The following is a 22,458-nucleotide window of genomic DNA, read 5'->3' as shown; positions in this document are numbered from 1 at the left end:
GTTAATTATATTATTTTTTTTTTGTATTTTTTTAAATTATAAAAGTTCGTTTATTAATTTAGAATATATTATTAGACTTCGAAATATATAAGATATTTGGATATATAGGAGAAAGGATGTACAGAGAGATAGGGTTGGGCATGCGGTTTAATCAAATTTTGGTTCAATTTTAAAAAAGTGTGTACTGTATTTCATATAAAACTAGATTGATTTAATTTGATTTTTTATTTATTTATTTTAAAATTAATTTTTCAGTATGAATTGGAAATATAAAGCGTTAAGAGTTTTTCAATATATAAACTGTTTATAGGATAGATGTCATGTAGCTCAATAATATGCGACAGAATTTCAGCCTAAAATTATTTTTGCAAGAGTTATCATCCTATGCAAGATTTACACTTTACTGTTTTGTGAATTTGCAAGGGTTATTATCATCCTTTAGACTTTGGGGCTTTGGTTTACACTTTTCTGTTTTGTGACTTTGTCATTTAAATGAGCCATATTATCAAGTAATATAATTTAAATATTAAAAATTTAATTAATAAAACGTTGATTCTCGGTGCACCGTAGTTTTGAGATTCTTGTACCCAAAAGTTTCAAAAATAATGAATCGACATTGAAGAATCGAAATTATTCGATTTTTCGATATTTATGTCCATCCCTACACAAAGAGGAGATCCAAGAGGAAATAAAACTGAATATATTTAGAAGGAATGTATTCGAGAGGGGTGGGATATATTTAAGAGGTGAAAGATGTATTTGAGAGAGAGGAGTGATGTATTCGAGTGAAAGTTTTTGAAATTCTTTTAAATTGTAGGAAACTTTTGAAATTATGATTGAATAAAATGTGTATTTAAATATTTTATATTTCTATCTAAAGTAAAAAAAAAAATTAAAACAATTTTATTGCTTCAGGCACAATTTTAGATGTTCGTATGTGAAGTGTAACATTGATAAGTTTAAATACTCCTATTAAATATTTTTATCTGAAGTTTATTATAATCTTCATCACTTTCGATGAATTCTTCATCCCCCTTTTGTTTTATGTGAAAGAGAACAAATAAAAAAATTAAATATTTTTTATCGAAAAATAACGTGATTGGTGTATCACTAAATCAGTGAGGTAATTTGTAGAAAGGAGACAACCCACGAATACACATAAGAAATCACCAGTATAAACACAAATAAAATCTCAAATTAGTTATAAAAACAAATTAAGTAACATTTTAGTTGAGATATATTTTTTCATGTGGAAGACATAAATTCTATTTCCATAAATGAACCAAGACAAATTTTCTACAAAAGTCGTGAATTTTACGGGACCGAATTTTTAAAAAAATTCCATTAAAATTTTATCTGACTTATCAAAATTAATATCACATTTTTTAATTGAGATGCAGGTAAAACTTTGACTAAAAATTTAGTCACAACTTACAAGTGACTGTAATTTTCATGTATGGCTGCATATAAAATTAAAAAAAATTGTATGAAATAGTAAATTATTAATTAAAATAATTGAACACGTAATTTACTCTAAATAAACTCATATTTGAAATATAAATTTCATATCATAAGAAAAAAAAACAATAATCAAAATAACAGTAAATCTAATCAATTCATTAGCGTATTTTTAGCATGCACTTTAATCTAACTAATTTTTTTGCCTTTAATTACCTCACTAGCCTGTCTTCAAATGTTAGTACCTCTTAAAGTCAAACAAATTCTTTAATTAATAGAACAAATCTTGAATTTGAAAATAAAAAAACCGTGGCGGCAAAATAGAAAAGAGAAAAGAAGAGACCTTTAAAAAGGCCTACAAAAAATAATATAAAATTAGGTGAGAAAAATATATTAAATAAATCATATTAATCCAAATAAGACTTAGAGTAACTCTAATTACGCAAGGGAAGAAAAGGTGACTGGTTCAGCGGAAATGGGTGTAACGATGATGATTGGTGGTGATAATTATAAAATAATGGCTAATGATGGACGATAATTTATTTTGGTAATTGACGGTAATGATAATTATAGATGATAATAATAGTTGATAACGGTAGAGTGCAATTTGGTGAAAGAAAATTTTGAACATAACAGTTCAATAAAATCAAGACTTTATCATAAATATATTATCTATGAGTTGTAAACTAAAAAACAAAATAGACTTAACGATTAAGATCTTAATAATAATATTCGAGCCAACAAATTCTGTATAATGATTGAGATCTAGTGATTATGATCAGTAATTCAGTTTACACCAAAATAATATATGCATATTAAGTACGAATAAATAAAGTTTATTAATCGTATTTTAGGTAACTAGTAAATTTCAAAAATTTCACGATTCTATCGAAATAATACTAGAGTTTAAATTATTTGCACAAGAAGTGTATATAGTTTCTCATAACTCAAATGAAAAATTGACCTTTGCCAAATTTTTATTTTTAATCAATCCTGATATATTTAACCTTGAAAAAAAACACAAGCACAACTTGCTACTAATTCTACATGTTCCCACTTTATTTTAATAGTGATAATAAGCAGTCCCTTGTATCGGGCTTCAAATCTATCTGACTCGTAAGAAGTTGCGAATTTTTTATTAGTTATTATATTAGGCAATTACTATGAAGCTGCAATACAGCTTTAATTAGTTGTTGATTTGATATTATGTCATTGATCAATATATAGTTTTCTATAATCTCTAGTATATTACATTATAGTCTAACAATTACTTTTAAAATATTTAATGTACAATTTGTAGAATACTACTTGCATTACTTTGAAATTTGACAAATTCAAAGTAAACTTCCATACATATACTCTCTAAAATTTCATCCTAATACACTACTAATTAGCCATATATTATCAAAAATTGCTAGTTACAAGCTATTCAACAATTTTTATCGTGACAAAGTTCGTAGCTAATTTCATTTTTTTTGGTAGCGATACCTCTACGGCTATCTCTAATCCACCCAAAATACCAAAAGTTGTGTCCAAAAACAAAAAAAAATAAAAAATGTATAGAGTTGCAAAAGCATCAGAGTACTTGGTGGTAACAGGGGTAGGGATCAATGATATAAATATAACAAAGAAAGCATGGATACTTCCAGGGCAATCATGGACAAAATTTGATGTTTCACCTGTGAATTACACATTTGAAGTCCAAGCTATGAGTGCTGAAAAGCTCCCTTTTATTCTTCCAGCTGTTTTCACAGTTGGTCCTAGACTTGATGATGAAGCTAGCCTCTTGAAATATGCAAAACTTATCTCTCCACATGACAAATACTCAAACCATGTCAATGATCTTGTTCAAGGTATGCCCCCACCCCCACCCCTCTTTTTCTCTTTTGATAAATAACGGTAGTGACTGAAACAACTTACGTGCAGCTCGACTATTTTGTAGGATACCTACTTACTATCTTCCACCAATATTGGTATAAAGTAACTTTTCCCGCCAAGATTAGACAGATAAAAAATATTCACTTACATAATATTATATTTCCGCTCTATTGAGAATTGAATCATAGCCCCTCCATGATTTTGTATCCCTCATTTTACCCAACATTATACTTTACGGTATATTTTCCCGATCTTTAACATGATTTATAATAATGAAGAATAAATATGAGATGATTTGTTAGTAACTATTTTTAAGGTGGAATTTTGGAAAGGGTATATAGTGGGGTTCGAACCCTATCATTAGGATGAGAATGTAGGCAACTCTCCAACTAAACGACACCCTGCTTGTTAAAGTATTTTACATAGTAGATGGAAAAATTTTGTCCATGTACCCCACTTTTGGCAATGACAACAATAAGGGTAGTTTGGGCACATATCTACTAAGGTCTCATTTGTTTCCATTAAGATTAAGATATTTGAATTGAATACACATCTGAATATTAAGATTTACATTAATATCTAGGTGTTTTAATCTGAATACATATCTGAATATTAAATTGTGATATCTAAATCTGAACACTAGATAATTAATGTGTTTGTTTTCAACATCTGAATGTAGAAGTGAAATTGAACATTATATTATCAAAATATCATAAAATTTTCCTTTCAACAAAATATATCACTTTTGATTAAGAAAGAAGTTTTAAATGTTTTAATAATCGTGATTTGCAGTACAATTTTTTTTTCATTCAAAAACCTTGATAAACAACAGTACACCAAAAATATTATTGCAACAAGTGTTCTTGAGTTTTGACACACATCAATACAAGAAAATTATTAATATAAAAAAAAACTTGAAAGGATTTACGAAAACTTACCAATTGTGAAAAAATGGTGTTTGATTGACAAAAGTGAAAAAGAAAGTTATTAGTTATGAGATAAAATAGCACGCCCAAAGCATAGAAGCTATGATTTATTATATAATGACTTATCAAATGAGTTTAAATGTTATTAAGAGTCTCCTGCAGATCTGATTCTTTCAGACCTCTTCAGACCCAATTAAGAGGTTTTTTAAAAAATAATACAAATGAACTTAGTGGGCTGAATCTGAATGATTTAGTTTCAGACATAACAACCAAACGTACTTAATGAGAATCTACTAAGATTCAGATCTCCATTAAGTGCAAACAAATGAGGCCTAAGTAACTCTATCTACCAAGACATAGGCGGAAGGAAGAATTTAACCAAGTGTTTCTTTTGCTGTTGATATTTGAATACTGATCTTTCATGATTTCACTCCACTTCATTAGCGGCTAAACCAGGTGCCATATTAATTTGGCTATTCCCCTTTTTTCAAGGTATCATTGAAGGAGAAACTAGAGTTCTTGCTGCATCAATGACAATGGAAGAGATATTCAAAGGAACCAAACAGTTCAAACAAGAAGTATTCCAGAAAGTACAACTTGAACTAAACCAATTCGGTCTCTTAATCTACAATGCCAACGTCAAACAACTCGTTGATGTTCCAGGACACGAGTATTTCTCCTACTTAGGTCAAAAGACTCAAATGGAAGCTGCAAACCAAGCTAAAATAGACGTGGCGGAAGCTAGAATGAAAGGGGAGATAGGGGCAAAGCTAAGATCAGGACAAACGCTACAGAACGCAGCTAAGATCGATGCAGAAACAAGGATTATATCAACACAAAGGGAAGGAGAAGGGAAGAAAGAAGAGATAAAAGTGAAGACAGAAGTGAAGGTATTTGAAAACCAGAGAGAAGCAGAAGTTGCTGAAGCAAATGCAGTGTTGGCAAAGAAGAAAGCAGGGTGGGCTAAAGAAGCACAAGTAGCAGAGGTGGAGGCAGAGAAAGCAGTGGCTTTAAGAGATGCTGAGTTGCAAAAGGATGTAGAGAGGATGAATGCTTTAGCCATGACAGAGAAACTTAAGGCTGAGTTCTTGAGCAAAGCTAGTGTTGAATATGAAACTAAGGTTAGACTCCTTTGACAACATAAAATAATTAACCTCTACTTAAATTGGCAATGCTTCATGACGAAGTTTGAATAGACACAGTTTAAGAAACATATGAAGACTGACTTTTGAAAGTGATCATAAACATACCATAACGTTAGAGTGATAGCAAGACTTTTGAAACTTAAAACAGTCTGAAAGCTTCTAATTAAGGGGATTTATGAGATGCTTGAAGTTAAATTATATCTAAATTTAAGAAGTTGTCATTCTTTTTTGGAACGGACTAAAAAAGAAAAACTTACCCCATAAATTGGAATGGAGGAAGTAACATCTTTAATATAAGAAAATCAACAATAATTCCCACTATCTGTGTAGTTTAACATGAAAGTAGATTGGATACAATTATTATTATGTTACTTTTTATATAAAGCTTAAAACTTAACAAAAAAAATAATCCTAACTTTGAAGATTCTAATGCCTCATTGGTCTAAAAGGTGCAAGAAGCAAATTGGGAGCTCTACAAGAAACAAAAAGAAGCAGAAGCATTTCTCTACGAAAAGGAGAAAGAAGCAGAGGCACAGAAAGCAACTGCAGAGGCTGATTTCTACAGACGTAAACAGATAATCGATGGCGATTTGTATGCAAAGATGAAGGAAGCAGAAGGACTGAAAGCTCTAGCAGAAGCTCAAGGCACATACTTGCGCACTCTGTTAGAATCTTTGGGTGGAAACTATGGTGCTCTAAGGGATTACTTAATGATCAGTGGTGGGATGTTTCAAGAACTTGCCAAGATTAACGGTGAAGCTATTCGAGGCCTACAACCCAAAATCAGCATTTGGACAAATGGAGGGTCTGAGTCAAATGCAGAAGGTGGTGGAAGTGCCCTAAAAGAAGTTGCTGGCATCTACAAAACATTGCCACCATTGTTCAAGACTGTTCATGAACAGACTGGAATGATTCCACCTACATGGATGGGCACCTTGACAGATGACTCTTGTTTTCCTCAAGAAATAATGCAATGAACAAAATGTCACACGTTTGTTATTTTGTTAAAATAAGAATACCAAGGGAATTGATCCATTTGATAAGTGTTCAGTCAGGTCAAGAGTTTCTTTCAATTGTTGAACTTAATCAAGTTCAACGGCTGCGGTTTCTTTACATATTTTTCTAACATGTTGGGATTTTGAAATTAGGCATCTTTGAACCAGCTTTTTTCGATCAAATTATTACTAGTTGAGCTCAGCAACATCAAATGACTACTACCTATATCTTAGAGCACCGGCATTGAGAACCTTTAATTAAATAATAAAAAACAGAGGAACATTAACAAAGACCTGGCAAACAAAATCAGAAAATAAATAAAAGAACTCAAGACGTCTAAAAAAAATAAATCAAAGGAGATTCGAAGCAAAAGAAAGAGGTAATGTGTATAAAACCACAAAATAAAAGAAAGCTTAAGTAGATGGAGAAATAAGTGGAATAGGTAGTAATAAGAAAAAGGATATGCCCAGTTAACGAACTATAAAAAATCAAAACATATTTGAATGTCCTAGTTGGTGCTAAACAAGAAGTAGCTAACAGGGAAAGGCTAATAGCAGAACACCAAATAGAAGAAGCAAAATCTTCTGCTCATTTCTCTTTTCAAGACTTGGATCTGGCCAAAAAATATGGGAGGGCAAGCAATCAGTAGATCCTTGGGATAATTCTTTTGTTTATATTTCAAGGTACCACGTAGACTTTTTAGTGCCCGATTCCACAAGGACAAAACGAACAACTAGTCAACAGTTCATCATAGAAATATCCACTTTAAGGCTAAAGCAACTCAGTCACAGCCACAGGCAACAAAATCATAAAGCTATAAATTGCAGGAATAAATGTCCAGCTCTTCATTGAATAATATAGCTTTACAAATCACTGTAGAATCCTATTGTATATCAATTGGAAACTGAGTGATACAGTTTTCTCCTAAACAAAATGGACCTCTATATAAGGAGGAATTACAAGAAATACGAAGTGCAAATAACAAGTTCTACAAATAGTTGAGGCTGGAAAGTTTCACCTGGTTTAGTAAACTATGGACACTTCAATAAGGATATCACATAGTCCCATTCACTCGGATATGGAACGGTGGCCCACGACAAAATATGGACTCATCACATGAATTAGCTCTTGCTCTGGCTCGGAGCATTTCATTAGCATCATCAATCACAGCAGCAGCTAAAAGTGTGTACTCACCTGGAACCAGGAAATACAAGGAGAACGAATGTCTATATTCCTTCAATGGAGGTACCTCCATGGTGATACCATTCAGAACACCTAAAAAAGATCAAGACAGGTCAATACACATATCAGATCAAGAGTAAGTTTGGTCTTCAATTACACATTATAAGTATAGCTGCTCTCTTAGGGTGTGTTTCTGGCTTATTTTTCCGTGTTCGGTACATAAGCAAAAAATACTGTTCTAAAAGCAAATGTTAAAATGATACACATGCAGATACAAAATTACAGTGGTATTTTAACTTTAAAAAGAACATGGAGATGGAAACTAGTAATGTTTTAGAATAGCACCTGCCCATAGCACTGTCGCTTTATCACCCTCGACACAGTTCTCCCCAGCTATATCTCTGCATGTGATGCTAAGACTGACTCTAATCATTTCCTTGGTATTATTGCGAACCAGCACTTCTACTGGTGTCGTGTCATGAGCTTTTACTGAACCTTTACGCGCACCCTGAATATTAGATCCTTCATCCATATTAAGGTCAGAAGAATTTTGTGAAGTATTATTGCCACACCTAAACCCAAAGGTCAATGGATCAGGTAGTAATACATCCATCATGGATGATTGAAGCGCAGCCTGTATTGCATCTTTTATGTTTAGTTCTCCTGAATTGTTTCGGCCAGATTGCCACCTGACTTTGATTTTAGAAATTAAATTTTTGATGGAAGCATTAAGTTCAGCTTTGCTACTTTTCTCAGAGAAGCTTGATTTTCTAGTACTGGTCCTATCCATTTGAGACTCCTTAACCAGGTAAGTACCATCAAGAACAGGTAACTTAAAATGTTCTAATGGTATTAGCACCCTGGCAGTGTAATCTCTGTCAATCCTTGTTTTAGGATAGTCATACTCAGGATTCTCCTCATTGTTAGAATCCTCCATATTGACAGACACGCCAATCTCGAAGACAACATCAGTCGGATTGGATAACTCAAGCTCGAGGAAACGCAGGCCCCAACTTCCTCTGTAAGGATCAATTTTCATGAACCTATCAGTACGAGGGGATTCTTCAGCAGAACTGGTTTCCACTTGAACATTTGAATGATCCTCACCAACATGAGCAGGGATCTCCATTGATAACAAACGAGCCTTCATAAGAGATAACCCCTGTGAAACACATATATTAAGGGGAACAACCAATCGCCTACCGGGAGGAATAGATCCATTTATTGATGCATCTCCAGCATAAGTAAGTGGACCTGATAAGAGAAGTAGATCAGTCAATATAGAAGAAATTCTATGCTACCCAGCCCCAAACACCAGTTAGAGAATCTAAACATCCAGGATGAGTTAATGGACAACAAGAGTAGCAAATCATTATGTAATACAACTAGATGTACATGAAATCCAACAAGTGGGGTCTGGGGAGTGTGGTGAGTATGCAGCCTTACCCCTACCTATGAGGTAGAGAGGCTGTTTCTGATAACCAATTAGAGAATCCAAATAGTAATAAATCATAACAAAAAAATTGGCAGGTAAATAACAGTCTAAATCATGAACCTCAAATGACTGACTAAAGCATGAGGCTAATACATTTCAGAAACAAAACGGAAAGTCAAAACAAATAAAATCTCATCCCATGCTGCAGAATGTTCTCTTAACTAAAACTCTCTGCACGTAATCATGTCATGATTAGTGACCAACTAATTGACATCCTACACTTCCATCATTTTACATTGTCTTTTAGTATTGTACAAAAATATTCCATGTATACCCACGGTGTAAGTTCTATCTTTGTTCCCAATTTCATGGCCAATATTTGATTTGGTCCCTAACATTTATCTCTCTCAATTTCATTCTAAACAAATATGATTCTCATGTTGTTGCAGAAGCTCACCACCAGCCTGACTGACTCTTTCAGATTGCAAAAACAAGTGGTTATGCAAAAAAATTTTAAAAAAAAGTCATATCAACATCCATATCCAAATCCACATGCATTGTGTACATTCTGAGTCATATGGAAACAAAGAAAAAAGAAAGGACCCCTCATAATTGATGGGAAAGCAACACAAACAAGAGGGGCCCTAGAGAGTGCAGGGACTTTCCCAGCTTGTTGCACTAATATATGTTCGTAGAACCAGGATGCAGCATCCCAAGTTCACAGTGTTTCATTTTCCTAGTCTATCACCTAACCTCCAACAATCAGTATTTGAATGCTCACCCGCATAGTGGATCAGCAGCACAGGACTGCATCCATCCTTGACTTGCCTCCCGGTGCTTCCAGATATGTTCTTACTAGGAGCAGCATCCGGATCCAAAAGTCCAAGCTGCCAAGTCTTTAAAGTGACAGGTATTCTCACTTCAGCACCGGGCTTCAAAGGAAGGGATGACTTCAAGGTTTCATAAACAATTAACTGGATTGAATCTTGATTTTTCCCAGATAATGAGATGTGGGCTTGCTCTATCGGAACTGTACCTGCATTGGCCACACTTATCTGTACTTCACGAATCTCTCCTTCATATAAAATTATAGCACCATCACTACCCACAACACGTGATATAAGCAATGGCAACGGGGGGACCACCGAAATATTTGGAATCGTAACATTTTTCAACTTTGGTGACCCACAACAGCGGAAAGGGTCAGACAGCACAAGTCCTTGAGCTGCTCCCACTAGAAGATTATCCACATCCTTAAAATAATGTTCAGTGATAACACCAAAACAATGAACAATGCATCCTGGAATTTTTAATGAACCTACTTCAGTAGGAATTCCAGATAATGCAATCACTTTGGAGGAATTAGGAGGCAGACTAACACTGATGGGAAAAGCATCAAAATTCCCAGAATTTACAGATAGATATATACTATCGACCTTCAAATCAAAACCACAAGGATTTGCCAACTCAACAAACACTTGTACTGCTTCACCCACAACCCAAATCAGCTCCTGCTTACTGCTTTGACTTGGCTCCCCTTTGCTGAAAGGTGTGTAAATAAAAGGTCCTGAAGGAGCAGACCCTGCCCACCAATCATCTCTCCCATGATTACGTTTTACTATATCCTGTTGGGAGGAATGAAGTGGAAAAGAATGCAACCTGGAGCATATGTATCAAGGAAAGGAAAATTAGGTTCTTGTCAAAAATAAGAACTCTGATGATAAGGTCAGCAATTGCAGACACCATAAAACCAGTATCAGTCTGAGGAAAGAAATAAGCCAGCAACTGCAGATACCATAAAATCTAGAGTATCAGTATGCGGGAAGATCATTCTGAAACAGCAAAACTAATAATAGTAAAATCTGAAGGAACTATGAAGATCGAACCAGATTAAATTTACTTCTTTCTAGAGAGACTAGTGAAAGAAGTTCCAAATAGTCTTTTGCAAGTTTACCACCATTAGTAATAGTATGTTAGCTACAGGAATACATTAAAAGAATAGTTCTTATGATAAAAAAAAGGTTATTCCTGATGGAATTAGAATTCTTCTGATTTTATGAGCTTATCAGTAAACTCCTAACTATATGCTGAAGATATGGTCAATACATGTATTGGCCTTCAAACAGGTAATTTGAGCATCTTTCAGGCATGATCTAGTAAGTAATGTGCAATACAATAAACGCTGAAGTACAACCAGCCTTTACAAAGGCAATTTGATTATCTTTCAAGCAAGATCTAGTTAGCAGTGTCTAATACAATAAACCATGAAGAAATACCAGCATCACCAACATACTTCTGATTCAGCATAGAACATTTCACTCAAAATTTACATATACATGGATGCTTGGATTGGAAACTGAAAAGAATGAAGCAACAAAGACAACTACCATATCGTTACATCTTTCTGAATTGGTAAGCTCAGTTCATTTACTCTACCTATTTCCTCCTTTGCCCGTCTCATACGCAATAAAAGATGATATAACACTGCAAGAGGAGAACCAAACACTTCTAGCATGTATTTTGTATGAAGGAAAATATTTTCCAGAAAAGATTCTGATTTTCCCATGTTTGGTAGGTCAAAATTTTTGGAGAACATTTTCCCTAGGAAAATAAGTTCCTTAAAAATGAGGAAATGACTTCCCTAATGAAAGTATGGAAAACAAGTTACACAAGTGACATTTCACATTGATAGTGTCCTCTTCACCTTCCAACACACCTCATCTTCACCCCACCGCCATCCCATCCCCACCACCCCACATCCCCTACCTTCCACCTTCAACTCCTATAGAGTATGTCTAGATTATAACAAATGCTTTTAGGATATTATTTTTTGCTTGCATACTGAACACAAGAAAATAAGGAAGAAACCCACGTCTTTTCCGAGAGAACATTTTCCATCATACCGAACACACCCCAAGCATCTAGTTAAGGGGCAACATACGCAACCCACAAACAGAATAACAAAGTAGGAATCAAGGAAAGCAAACAATATCAAAAGTACACTATTGAAAGATATCCTTTATAGAAATACCATTTCTTTCATCCTTTTCTTCATCATTGATAATTGAATGGCCACAAATGACAAACCTAAGTCTAACATTACCCAGATAAAAGCTAGAAGCACAATTCATCTTTCAGCTCCTATTTTCTATTGATACACCTCATTTCAGTTTCTCGTCTCCACTTATAGCCACCAGGTGAGGGAAATAGCTGCTACAGATCATTAGCTTAGCTGTTCTGTCCTTATAGTCTGCCTTTCAAACTTACCCTTACTCAACGTGGGCACAGGATGAGTCTATCAACTCACTGGCATACAACTTAAATCTTTCGTCAACTGCTAATGGTCTAGCACATACACAAGCCAGTGAAACAATATCTTCTGACAATTAAATCATTTTAATTCATGTCACGCTGAAACGAGATCATCTTTACAAAAGGTATAGCATTAATCATACACAAGTATCAATTCAGCAATCTATACAAAAGGGAACATTTTCTTGACACCAAATAAACAAATGAATCAAAACCTTCTCTGGCAATTTAGTGACATGACTTAAAAGAAGCGGACTTCTTTTTTTGCACGTCATGTTACATCAAACACAGGGAAAAGCAGAATTTTGTGAAAATTAGACACCAGCAATGACATATAGTACAAGGACCCCAAGCTTCCCCATCTGGCATTGCGCAATGTGCCATCTAAAATCTACAAAATACAAAGTGCAAAACAAGGTAATTTACATGGTTTCCGTCCGTTTACAAAACAATCTATTTCCTACTTTGAAGCTTGGGTATTTGGAACCGCACAGTTCAATGTAACAACTGACTAGTGTGTGGCAAAGAATAAGACACCAGCTTCCTGTATCCCTGCCTCTATAAATGAGGAGAATTTTCAGCTTTGAGACAAGATGAGAAAACAAGATGAGCTGAAATATTTGCTCAACTATGAAGAGTCAGTACTCTAAAACAGAAAATATAAGAATCTCCATCACATAAGAAGCTTTGTTATATTTTACAAACAATACCTTATAAAAGGCAATGCAGGATCAGCACAGCGAGTTCCTGAGGGAAGTCTCTCAGACGCATTTGAAAGTGCACTCGCAAGACCATTTTGCCCAGCAGGTGTTATAAGAGGATAATAGGACCTAAGAAGACGTGCTGCTGCACTCCATGCAGTAAGAGGATCTCCACCACGAACAGCTGATAGAAGTATTTCCCTCAAAACAACCATTTGAATGCTACTCCATTGAGATTCAAATAGTGATACTATCCAATTGTGATGCGCTTTTCCACCATCAACATGATTTTGTCCACTTTCCTTCATATATAATGAAGAGAGATGGAAAATAAATGTTAAATCTTTTATTGGTACCAGGATGAGTTAAAAGAAACTATGATAAAGAAGCCTTATGACACACACACTTAGCATGTATTTTGACTCCAAAACAATCTAAAATGTGCACAGACAGGATCTACTAAAAAGGCCATTGATCCGATGTATATGACTGACAGCCAAGATGAATCCGCATACAGACTCTAGCTTTCACCTTATATCGTACCATAACTGATAATGATTGTTCAATACTTCAATCTAGCCTAATATCTCCAAAACTGAAGCACTGAACTACAGATTCCCACAGCAAGCCACATGAATTCCTTTGGAAACTGCATCTTCCTATCTTGGTATGCATTTTCAAGAAGTTTTTATGACAGTATGAAATCTCCATTGTGTTATGGATCCAAGTCACGCTGCATGCCGTAGGAGGTGCACCAATTCCAGTAGACAGTAGACAGAAACACAGTGATTTCCGTGGACTCGGATTTACAGTATTCTTTCTATTTCATCTATTTTCTGTTGCCCCCTCCTTGTAAATAAAAAATAATACAATCTATCCTGAATGCTTGGGCATTTGAAATTTAAATGTTTGAGGTATGATTAAGCCATCAAGTAGATAGTTGCGACACTACATTTCTCTCAAGGGTCACGTCAACAACACTACTAAACCAAAACCCGTCGATGAACAATTCTATGAGAACTTCTGTGAATGTCTAGTTTCTCACTACCCTTATACTTTGGTGCGACAACACAATGGTAGTAGATTAAATATTATATCCTTTTTGCCATATATTCAACGACTTCCCATTGGATTTTCATTGTATTAGCATGGAAACCTCCTACTGATGAATAAATAAATTACTCCCTCCGTCCCATTTTATGTGGCGCCACACAGTGTTTAAGAAAAAAAGGAAGACTTTAACTTGTGGTCTAAAATAATCCTTAAGATATGTGTGTGGTCGTAAATCATTTCATTAATCTTCAAGGGTAAAAGGGGAATTTGAAAGTGAAATTGTTTCTAATTACAGTAAGATGACATTTTTTGGGAACGGACTAAAAAGGAAAGGGTGTCCCATAAATTGGGACAGAGGGAGTATTGTTTTCTCAGTCTTTTGCCAAAATTATTATGGAATTGCAGGTGGTGACAGATCTATATTCAGTCTTCAACTGACACGCCCAAAGAAAGAATTCATTTGAAACACATGTTTCATAAGCTTGAGAAGACAGTTCATTTGAAAAGTTATGAAGACTTTGTACAACCAATTATATCGGATCAAGTATGTGAACAAAAATAGTTCCCAACCCATACTGTAGATAGATTTTTGCTCCTTTAAAAGCCAGTACAACGTGTTTGTGTCCTTCCCGTAGAACCAGAAGGAGCAGGACTGTAGGGTGGTGCAACTTAAAGTGAAGCCCTGCATGTAAGCTGTTTGTTGCATCATGAAAAACAATGAATTTTTGAGTCACCTGATAAAGAGCATGGTCAGTAGAGGCTCTACTTTGAACACGATAAGCTTGTGTGGTCATTGCCAGTACTTGCATTGAACTAATAGCAGCCAACCGATTTTCTTGTTGCAAGTATAGCTGAGCCACCTGCCTTGAGAAAAAAGCAGCCTTTCGGTGATAACCAAGAGTCCCAAAGAGGCGAGCTATTTCAATGAATAATATCAATCTGTCACTAGCATCAATCAAAGATTTTGCTCCATCAGCAGCCGTAGTCAACAAATCAACCACTTCCTTGGCCAACTCCTTCCTGCCAAACCAAGAAGTATAAGTCAAAAACTGCTCAAGAAGATATATATATGACAGAAGTAGCTCTTCTTCTAAGTAATGTTACATCAAGATCTTCCAGATTTCAGCCAAAAAGTTTGAAGTGATCGGTAACAAGATGCATTTTGAAAAGGCGAGGTATCATTGGCTTCTCTTTGATGAACTACATCATATAAGCAAAAGATATACAGTAGGCATTATTGAAGTCTAACGAAATGAAGATACTGTACGTTGCAGATTTAGGTACTAATATTTATTCTTTTGAAACTAGTACTAATATTTATGCTATTTTCTGTTTTTACCATTGATTTGAACATTTTTTGTAAGGGCAATTTGATTTGAATTCAGATAGACAGATACATCATCAGTTTTATAGTTTCTCATTTTCTACAAAAACTGAAGTCCATAACTGCTGAGGAACATATTTCTGTAGCTTAGACTTAATGAGTAACCTAGATTAATCACAAGCAGAAGCATATTGGGGGGAAACAAAATCTGCTGTTTGCTAAATGTGGAAATTTGATAGTTTACTTTTTTAACACTAAAAGAAAAATTGGAATATTGAAATTTCTTAGTTTACTTCTTTTTCACTTTCCGTCAAACCTTCTCCTCTTCACCCCACTCCACATAGTTATTGGAGGGCTGTGGTCTTAGTCTGTAGCCAGTAAATCATAAGCACAGCATCATACGTCTATACTCAATTAAATCCCACCAAATTATTATCATTCAGAAGTTAAACCTCAACTTACATATCTTCCCAAAAGGATTTCAATTAACATATAAGTACGTCAAAAGGAAAGAACAGAGAGAACACAGCAAGTTTACAGTGTAGCTGCCAGTCATTATTTTTTGAGAATATAGCTGCAAGTCATTATTAAACTGGTTTTTATCAAGAAAAGAACATAACTAAACGGGTTACAAAGAAGATCATTCCAGAATTATATTTGATCTTTACAAAGAGTACCTGCAGAGGTATCGTGCTAATTTGAGAGTAGCCTCAAGCTCGAAACTTAGAGGAGAAACTCTGCACCAAAAACAATATTTACAGTTATATATGCTGAAAAAGAAAATAATCAGAAATCTAGATTCAGCAATATACCTATTGCTAGTTGAAAAGGGAAATCATCTAGTTTATACCACAAAGAAGATAAGAAGAATAAATCCATTTTGAACCCCTACCAAAATGAGGATTATCTTAATCAACAGTCCAACAACTGAGCCACACAGAGAAAAGACATAGCGATGGCTCTTTGTTATACATGAACAATTTAAATCGTTAAATAGTTTGGTCATAGGATAAAGATCCATATCACTAGTGTTATGTCATGCTAACTTTTCTTCTTTTTTATTTTTGACAAAAAGGCTTGTAATTCAAGCTTTTCTTCAATATAGAAAGGTGGCAATTCCTCACACAGCAACATAGTTTTCCCACACTTCAGTCATATAAGTTTATCTGAGTCAGCCTCCAACTATTACTTCATCTACCGATCAGTCAAAGTTGTTCAACATGCAAATTATGATGGATTTCACAGTAACTTGCCCTGTATCAAGGAGTTCTAGACTTCCTGAACAAGTGACTAAATTGTTCTGTGATCTGCTAAACTGCCAAAAATGGGGCTGGGAACTAAGTCATTTTACGAACAAAACAAAAATTAAGAACTTCCAAATAGCCACACCACCAAAATAAGCAACTTAGTCTTTTTACTTTACTCTCATAGAACTTGCAGGTTCCTAACATAATGATTACTACATATCCATTATCAAGGAATCCTGTGACACTACAAAAATTAAGATGGAAATATAATTTGAAGTCCATTTTTATTCCTGGGGTTACATCGCTGGTCCAGTTTGTTCCCAGTTAATGGTTCAGATCAACTATTAGACTTCAATAGTTCCCTCACTCTGTCATAGACAGTTTTTGTATAGGTGACAAGATTTTTTGAGAGCTTCAATGTCATATCTTGTAACAACTGCATCTTCTTGATTCATTTTTAATGATATCACTTACATCATCGGAAAAAAAAAAGATAGTGTTTTCCCCCTCAAAACTCTTGTGCGTGAATCGGAAAGAAAGGGATGGCAAATACAAATTATATACCCAATCACAATAAGAAAAAAGACATGATAAAGGTACTTATGTAAGTTGTAACTACACCTACAGAAAGATTAAGACACACAGATACCTTTGAGCATTGTCTTGAATAAATGACTTTCTGTAATGCAAAATGACATTATTGTAACGGTGCTTGACCTCATCATCTAGAAATTGATCCCTCTGACCCATTTGATCTATCTAATCATCAAAATAATAACCATGAGATTCAAGTAAGGAGATTAAACTAAGACCTTTTGACTTGAAGAATGAATAAGCTCTTGAGAAGAAATAGACAAAATGGCAACATAATATACAATGCAGAAATGCACTCAACTCTTTAATAAGTATTACTATCTCATGGCTTTGACATCTGCAATACTGCATCATTTTTCACAAAAAGTTAGTGTTCCTTCTAATTCAAGTTTTATGTACCTGCCACTTTAGTTTGTATCAAAGGTAATAGAGGCATCCATGGATTGTCAACAGGAAACATAGAACAGGTTAGAACACATAAACCCTTGGAACAATCTGAGCAACCCAACCCTTCGGGGTGGCCCAGTGGTTTGAGCTTGGGACTTCCATGTTGGAGGTCTCAAGTTCGAAACCCCTTGCCAGCGAAAGCAAGGGGTTTGCCTTTGGGTCGAGCTCGTCCTCTCCTATGTGGTTTGCGAGCTATTGCATAGGAGCGGGGGTTTCACCCTGTGTGCACCCAAAAGGTAGCGGCTGCGGGTTTCCCTTGTCATAAAAAAAAAATTGAGCAACCCATACCTTTACTAGTCTCAAGGTTCCCTCATCCTTCTCAGGACCTTAGCAACCATGTTCTAATCTCATCTTAAAGATGTGCTCCACCACCCCAAAACATCCAAGATAAAACAAACACATAAGGTCTATATTCATCCATGAACTTCACTGAAATGCCTTCAGTTGCAAACAGATGTATGTTTGCAATACTTATCTGGAGCTATATCCAGCCAACAACATCAATAAACCTAACTGATTGCTGTCATTTCAATTACGACACATGATTGACAGTAGAATTAAATTTTATGGGAGGATAAAACATGATTTGAATATACAGAAAAAAACCCCTCTTAATGGTGTCCTCTCAAATTCATACAAGAAATTTCTCTGTCCCTTTCTTAGACAGTATCATCAGTAATCATCTATCTCTGTAGCTAAAAAGGCACTGTGTTCATTACAAGCAAACTGTAATACTATGAAAGATTGAGAGGGTCCATAACACAAAAAGTACAAGACAGACATTATACATTTCTTTTTTAACCCCTTGAAAAATAAAGATGCATGTTCCTACATGAATGCAGGGTCAAGCAGGTAACAGAATTCAAAAATACCAAACAAAACTGGAGAATATATTAATTTAATAAATTACACTCCATACCAGAAAAAATTTCCCTGCACCCACCCCAAGAAGGGAGAAAAAGGAACAAGAAAGAACAGAAAATCGGGGATTTGCTCTGGAAGATGTTTAGCTGGTAAACAGCATTCCCAATTGGTAGACAAAAACGGTGTGGATAAAATAAATCAAGAAGTATAAGTGGGTGTGTAGTTGTCAAATATGGTTTCCAACTCCTACCATTATTTTGAAAAATAGTTTTGACATGGTATGTGGGCATTTGTGTAGGTGTCAAATATGGTTTCCAACTCCAAAATGTAGTCTAAAATGTACAGCTTATTTAGTTGTGTGTCAAGAAATGACTTCTCGTGGATTATGAACTAAATTTCTAATAAGATGCACTGACATCACTAAGAGTATGTTCATACTCACCAACAGAGCACAAACACTGCCTTCCATTGCCCCAGCATACCAAAAGAAGTCTCCAGTCAATCTAGCAAGCTCCAATGAAGTTGTATAATGGGCATTAGCATCAACAGGTGACCCTGCCAACAGACAGTAATCCCCGATAGTTTTCTGTGCACGGCCCAATCTTCGTTTTTTAGCCTTGATGACCTATAAGGTTCTCCAATGCAATCAAGAAGTTAATAATTTAAATGACGATGAAATCCTATCAAGAAACTAAACAAGATAACTATACAAATCAATCCTCAAAACACCTAAAATATGAACCTCCTCTGAGCTAAGACTCGCTTGGGAATCTAAAGGTGTCTTGAGAATAGTTCCACCAGACTCTGCTTGAAGAACTGATTTTTCAAATTTCATCAACAATGAGGCAGCAATATCTTGCATCATAGTTTGCAAGTGGAATTCTTGAGTTTGACGATCAGCAGGGGGAAACAAAATTAAGTTGCTCCCCTTGAAGCTTTCATCCTCTAGCTGCACAATAAAAAATGCAGTTTAGGCATGTCATGCATGAAAAGAGCAAACTTGAAAACAAGGACACTTCTACAGTCAGGAGCTTTTGATCGCGAACTTAACAGTGAGCAAACTGATTACCCATTCAAGAATGCACCCAGAGAAGTATCTTAAGCACTGCATTTAATTATTCAAAAAGAAAATAATGAAAAAATTAAGTTATATGAGCTTTCAAAAGCCTATCCTTCAAAAGAGTATTCACACACACACACATATATATACTTATCTATTCATATCCACCAGGGATCTATTCAGTTTTGCTAGTGATGTGTGTGTTGAGAGTATGGGTAAGTGTAGACTTAGAGAACATTAGATTTCCAGTAATCCATAAATTATCTTTGAAAATACATTAATGTGTATCCAAATGAATAGAGTTGCAAGTACATAGAGGGTACATATCAGATCGCTTACCCCAATTAGTTTGGAACAGTGGAGCAACTGAAAGATTCATTTATTCATAAAACAGTAGAGTCTAATCATATTGTATGCACTGACATAACTTCTGTTTCTTTTTTCTTTTTCTCTATTTTGGGTACAAAGAGGACAAGACTGAAGTATCTGCAGTTTCTGCACAAAGGAGTAGATGGTTTGCTAGCTTATGATCCTCAAAGCCTTAAAGCATATTTAATTACATTCAATTCAATCAAATTTTCTGTAATTCAATTTTATATATATTGCAGAAATTCACATGTCCAATATCTATCAATCAATTAAACAGCTATGTCTGAATCCCAGATAAGTTGGGTTAATTACATGAATCTCTGTATGACTTTTTTCTTTTGAATGACCATATTCATTTCCTCTATTCAAGTCCAATCTCTACCAGTAATAGAACATTTCCAAACATCAATTATACAACAAAGAACTCAAACAGAACTCGAACCTAAGATAGCCAGGAAAAATACAAAGCAGTGTCAAACAACTGAATGGATATAAGAAAATCATATACCTGACCACAAATGATTTAGACTTGAGGCATAGTTGATTAATTGACTGAGAAAGAAGTGAAAACAATAAAGTATCTATAATTTGCTGCAAAATTGGAGTAAGCTAGTTTATGATCCTCCAAGTCCTAAAGCAGATGTAACAATTCTAAATTCAATATCCCCAAACCTTAATTCTACAAGTGGATTTCATCCTTATAACAAATTTCAAAAAAATAGCACAGGCATTCAGTTCCTATTGTTACAAATATTAAATCTTTCCCAAACAGTCTTTTCTTCAAATTATTCTAGATACATATAAATATATCCAAGTTTAATTTATGTTGGTATAAGCTGCTTATATGCTAGATCCTACTCAGTTACATGTATCAAATAGTATCAAACAGAAATAGAACCTGAGAGTCACCGGGGCAAAATGCGAAGCACCGCTGAACAACTGAAGACGAGTAACTCTTACATGCGGTCACAAACTGATCCATGACAGAATGCAGATCAGGCGAAGAAGGACAGTGACAAATGCCTATAACGGCAAAAATTTTCCGATTGGATTGAAAATCTTCCCAAGGACTAGCCGGTGAACCACCGACCATGTATTTGAACCGTAGGCTACCGGAATCCCAAGGTTGATGAGCGAAAGGAGATTTTTGATGTTCTGTGTAGAATGAACTGATGGAAGATAATGATACTGTGTAGTGACGAACTAGCATAGAAGTGTAGTCGCGGAATAAAGGGATTGCTATAGATCCGATTGGTAGAACTGCTACTCGGATCATACAACTTGTTTCGATGCTCACGTCGGGTTCCATTTCGAACTCTGCCGGGAAATGATCGCCGGAGAAGATGGAAAGTGGAGATTGGCAGCTCCGGCGAAGCGGTTTTTAGATCAGATATTAAGCATAGGACGGAGTATTGATTTAAGCCCAACAATTGAGAAATTGGTTTAATTCTTTTTGTGACCTTTCTATTTAATTGAAATAGACCAAATTAATTGATTTTTAAATTTATACATTTACATTTTAAAAATTCATCTTTATTTTTTAAATTTCATGTCAAAATAAAATTACATAAACAAATTAAAACACGAGGAATATATCTTTCTCTTGAATTAAATTGAATAAATATTTTAAAATATTATTTAAACTTCAATTTTTCTAAATATCAAAAAAATTGAAAAATAAATAAAAGAACTTTGAACAATATTAATCAACTAATCAAGTAGTATTCCTATACAATCAAAACATTTTTTTTGAATTTGTATTTAAAATATTGTTTAAACTTCAATTTTCTGGATATCAAAAAAATTGATAAATAAATATAATAACTTTGAACAATATTCTAATCAACTAATCAAGTAGTGTTCTTATACAATTAAAACATTTTTTTAACTTGTAAAACAAATTATTTTATGGTATATATATATATATATATATACGCGCATCCAAAGGTGTGTTTTATGGTTAATAAAGTAAGTGAAAAATTTTAGATTTAAATTTCAACGAAGATAAAAAAAAATATTATAATCTCCATCTCTATTACCATGTACAAGTTTGGTAGTAATACTTAGCTAGTGGGAAATAACAAACGTACACTATGAAATAAATTAGTAAAGATTAGTGCAGATTAACGTGATCGTTATAGTCAATATAAATAAAAAGGGCATAGTACATAAATGTGCTCTTTAACTTGACTTCAAATTATATTACGCCCTTCAATTTTGAATGTGCACAAATGGACACTTAAATTTGTATAAAATTGAACAAATAGACACACATGTTCTACATGTCATTTTTTATTCTAAGTGTATTTTGTCATGTAGAACTCGTGCATTTATTTATTTAAAAGTTGAATAATTAAAATGCCTACTTGTGCATTATGAAAATTGGAGATTAAAATTAAAATTTAAAGCCAAATTTAGAATCTAATATATGTATCGTGCCAATAAAAAAACACTTGTAAGAGTATAT

The 22,458-nt window shown here is 34.4% G+C and overlaps 2 protein-coding genes across 2 annotated transcripts; one reads left to right on the top strand and one right to left on the bottom strand.

Annotated features, from left to right (window-relative positions):
• Positions 1-19: 19 nt before the first annotated feature.
• LOC101249558 (flotillin-like protein 4) lies at positions 20-6,442 on the top strand. The gene is made up of 3 exons (XM_004242174.5): positions 20-3,311; positions 4,755-5,383; positions 5,857-6,442. The coding sequence occupies exons 1-3, from the start codon at positions 3,014-3,016 to the stop codon at positions 6,382-6,384; spliced, it is 1,455 nt and encodes a 484-aa protein (XP_004242222.1). The 5' UTR covers positions 20-3,013; the 3' UTR covers positions 6,385-6,442.
• Positions 6,443-7,224: 782 nt separating this feature from the next.
• On the bottom strand, positions 7,225-21,470 carry LOC101266526 (trafficking protein particle complex II-specific subunit 120 homolog). Its single transcript, XM_004241744.5, has 10 exons — positions 20,890-21,470; positions 19,305-19,511; positions 19,005-19,187; positions 17,307-17,416; positions 16,088-16,147; positions 14,821-15,106; positions 13,043-13,335; positions 9,802-10,679; positions 7,931-8,839; positions 7,225-7,678 (listed from the first exon to the last, which is right to left on the bottom strand). The coding sequence occupies exons 1-10, from the start codon at positions 21,298-21,300 to the stop codon at positions 7,458-7,460; spliced, it is 3,558 nt and encodes a 1,185-aa protein (XP_004241792.1). The 5' UTR covers positions 21,301-21,470; the 3' UTR covers positions 7,225-7,457.
• Between the last annotated feature and the right edge of the window lie 988 nt (positions 21,471-22,458).

The sequence above is a fragment of the Solanum lycopersicum genome, chromosome 6 (assembly GCF_036512215.1).
Source record: "Solanum lycopersicum chromosome 6, SLM_r2.1".
Taxonomy (NCBI): Eukaryota; Viridiplantae; Streptophyta; class Magnoliopsida; order Solanales; family Solanaceae; genus Solanum; species Solanum lycopersicum.
The sequence above is the reverse complement of the archived record's forward strand: the minus strand, read 5'-3'. Positions and strand labels throughout refer to the sequence as shown.

Coding starts and splice junctions, on each gene's coding strand:
- LOC101249558 (XM_004242174.5), top strand. CDS start 3,014: ATGTATAGAGTTGCAAAAGCATCAGAGTACTTGGTGGTAACAGGGGTA. Junction 3,312..4,754: donor TGTCAATGATCTTGTTCAAG/GTATGCCCCCAC, acceptor CCTTTTTTCAAG/GTATCATTGAAGGAGAAACT. Junction 5,384..5,856: donor GTGTTGAATATGAAACTAAG/GTTAGACTCCTT, acceptor TTGGTCTAAAAG/GTGCAAGAAGCAAATTGGGA.
- LOC101266526 (XM_004241744.5), bottom strand. CDS start 21,300: ATGGAACCCGACGTGAGCATCGAAACAAGTTGTATGATCCGAGTAGCA. Junction 15,107..16,087: donor TTAGCACGATACCTCTGCAG/GTACTCTTTGTA, acceptor TTGGTTTGGCAG/GAAGGAGTTGGCCAAGGAAG. Junction 10,680..13,042: donor CCTGCATTGCCTTTTATAAG/GTATTGTTTGTA, acceptor CATATGCTCCAG/GTTGCATTCTTTTCCACTTC.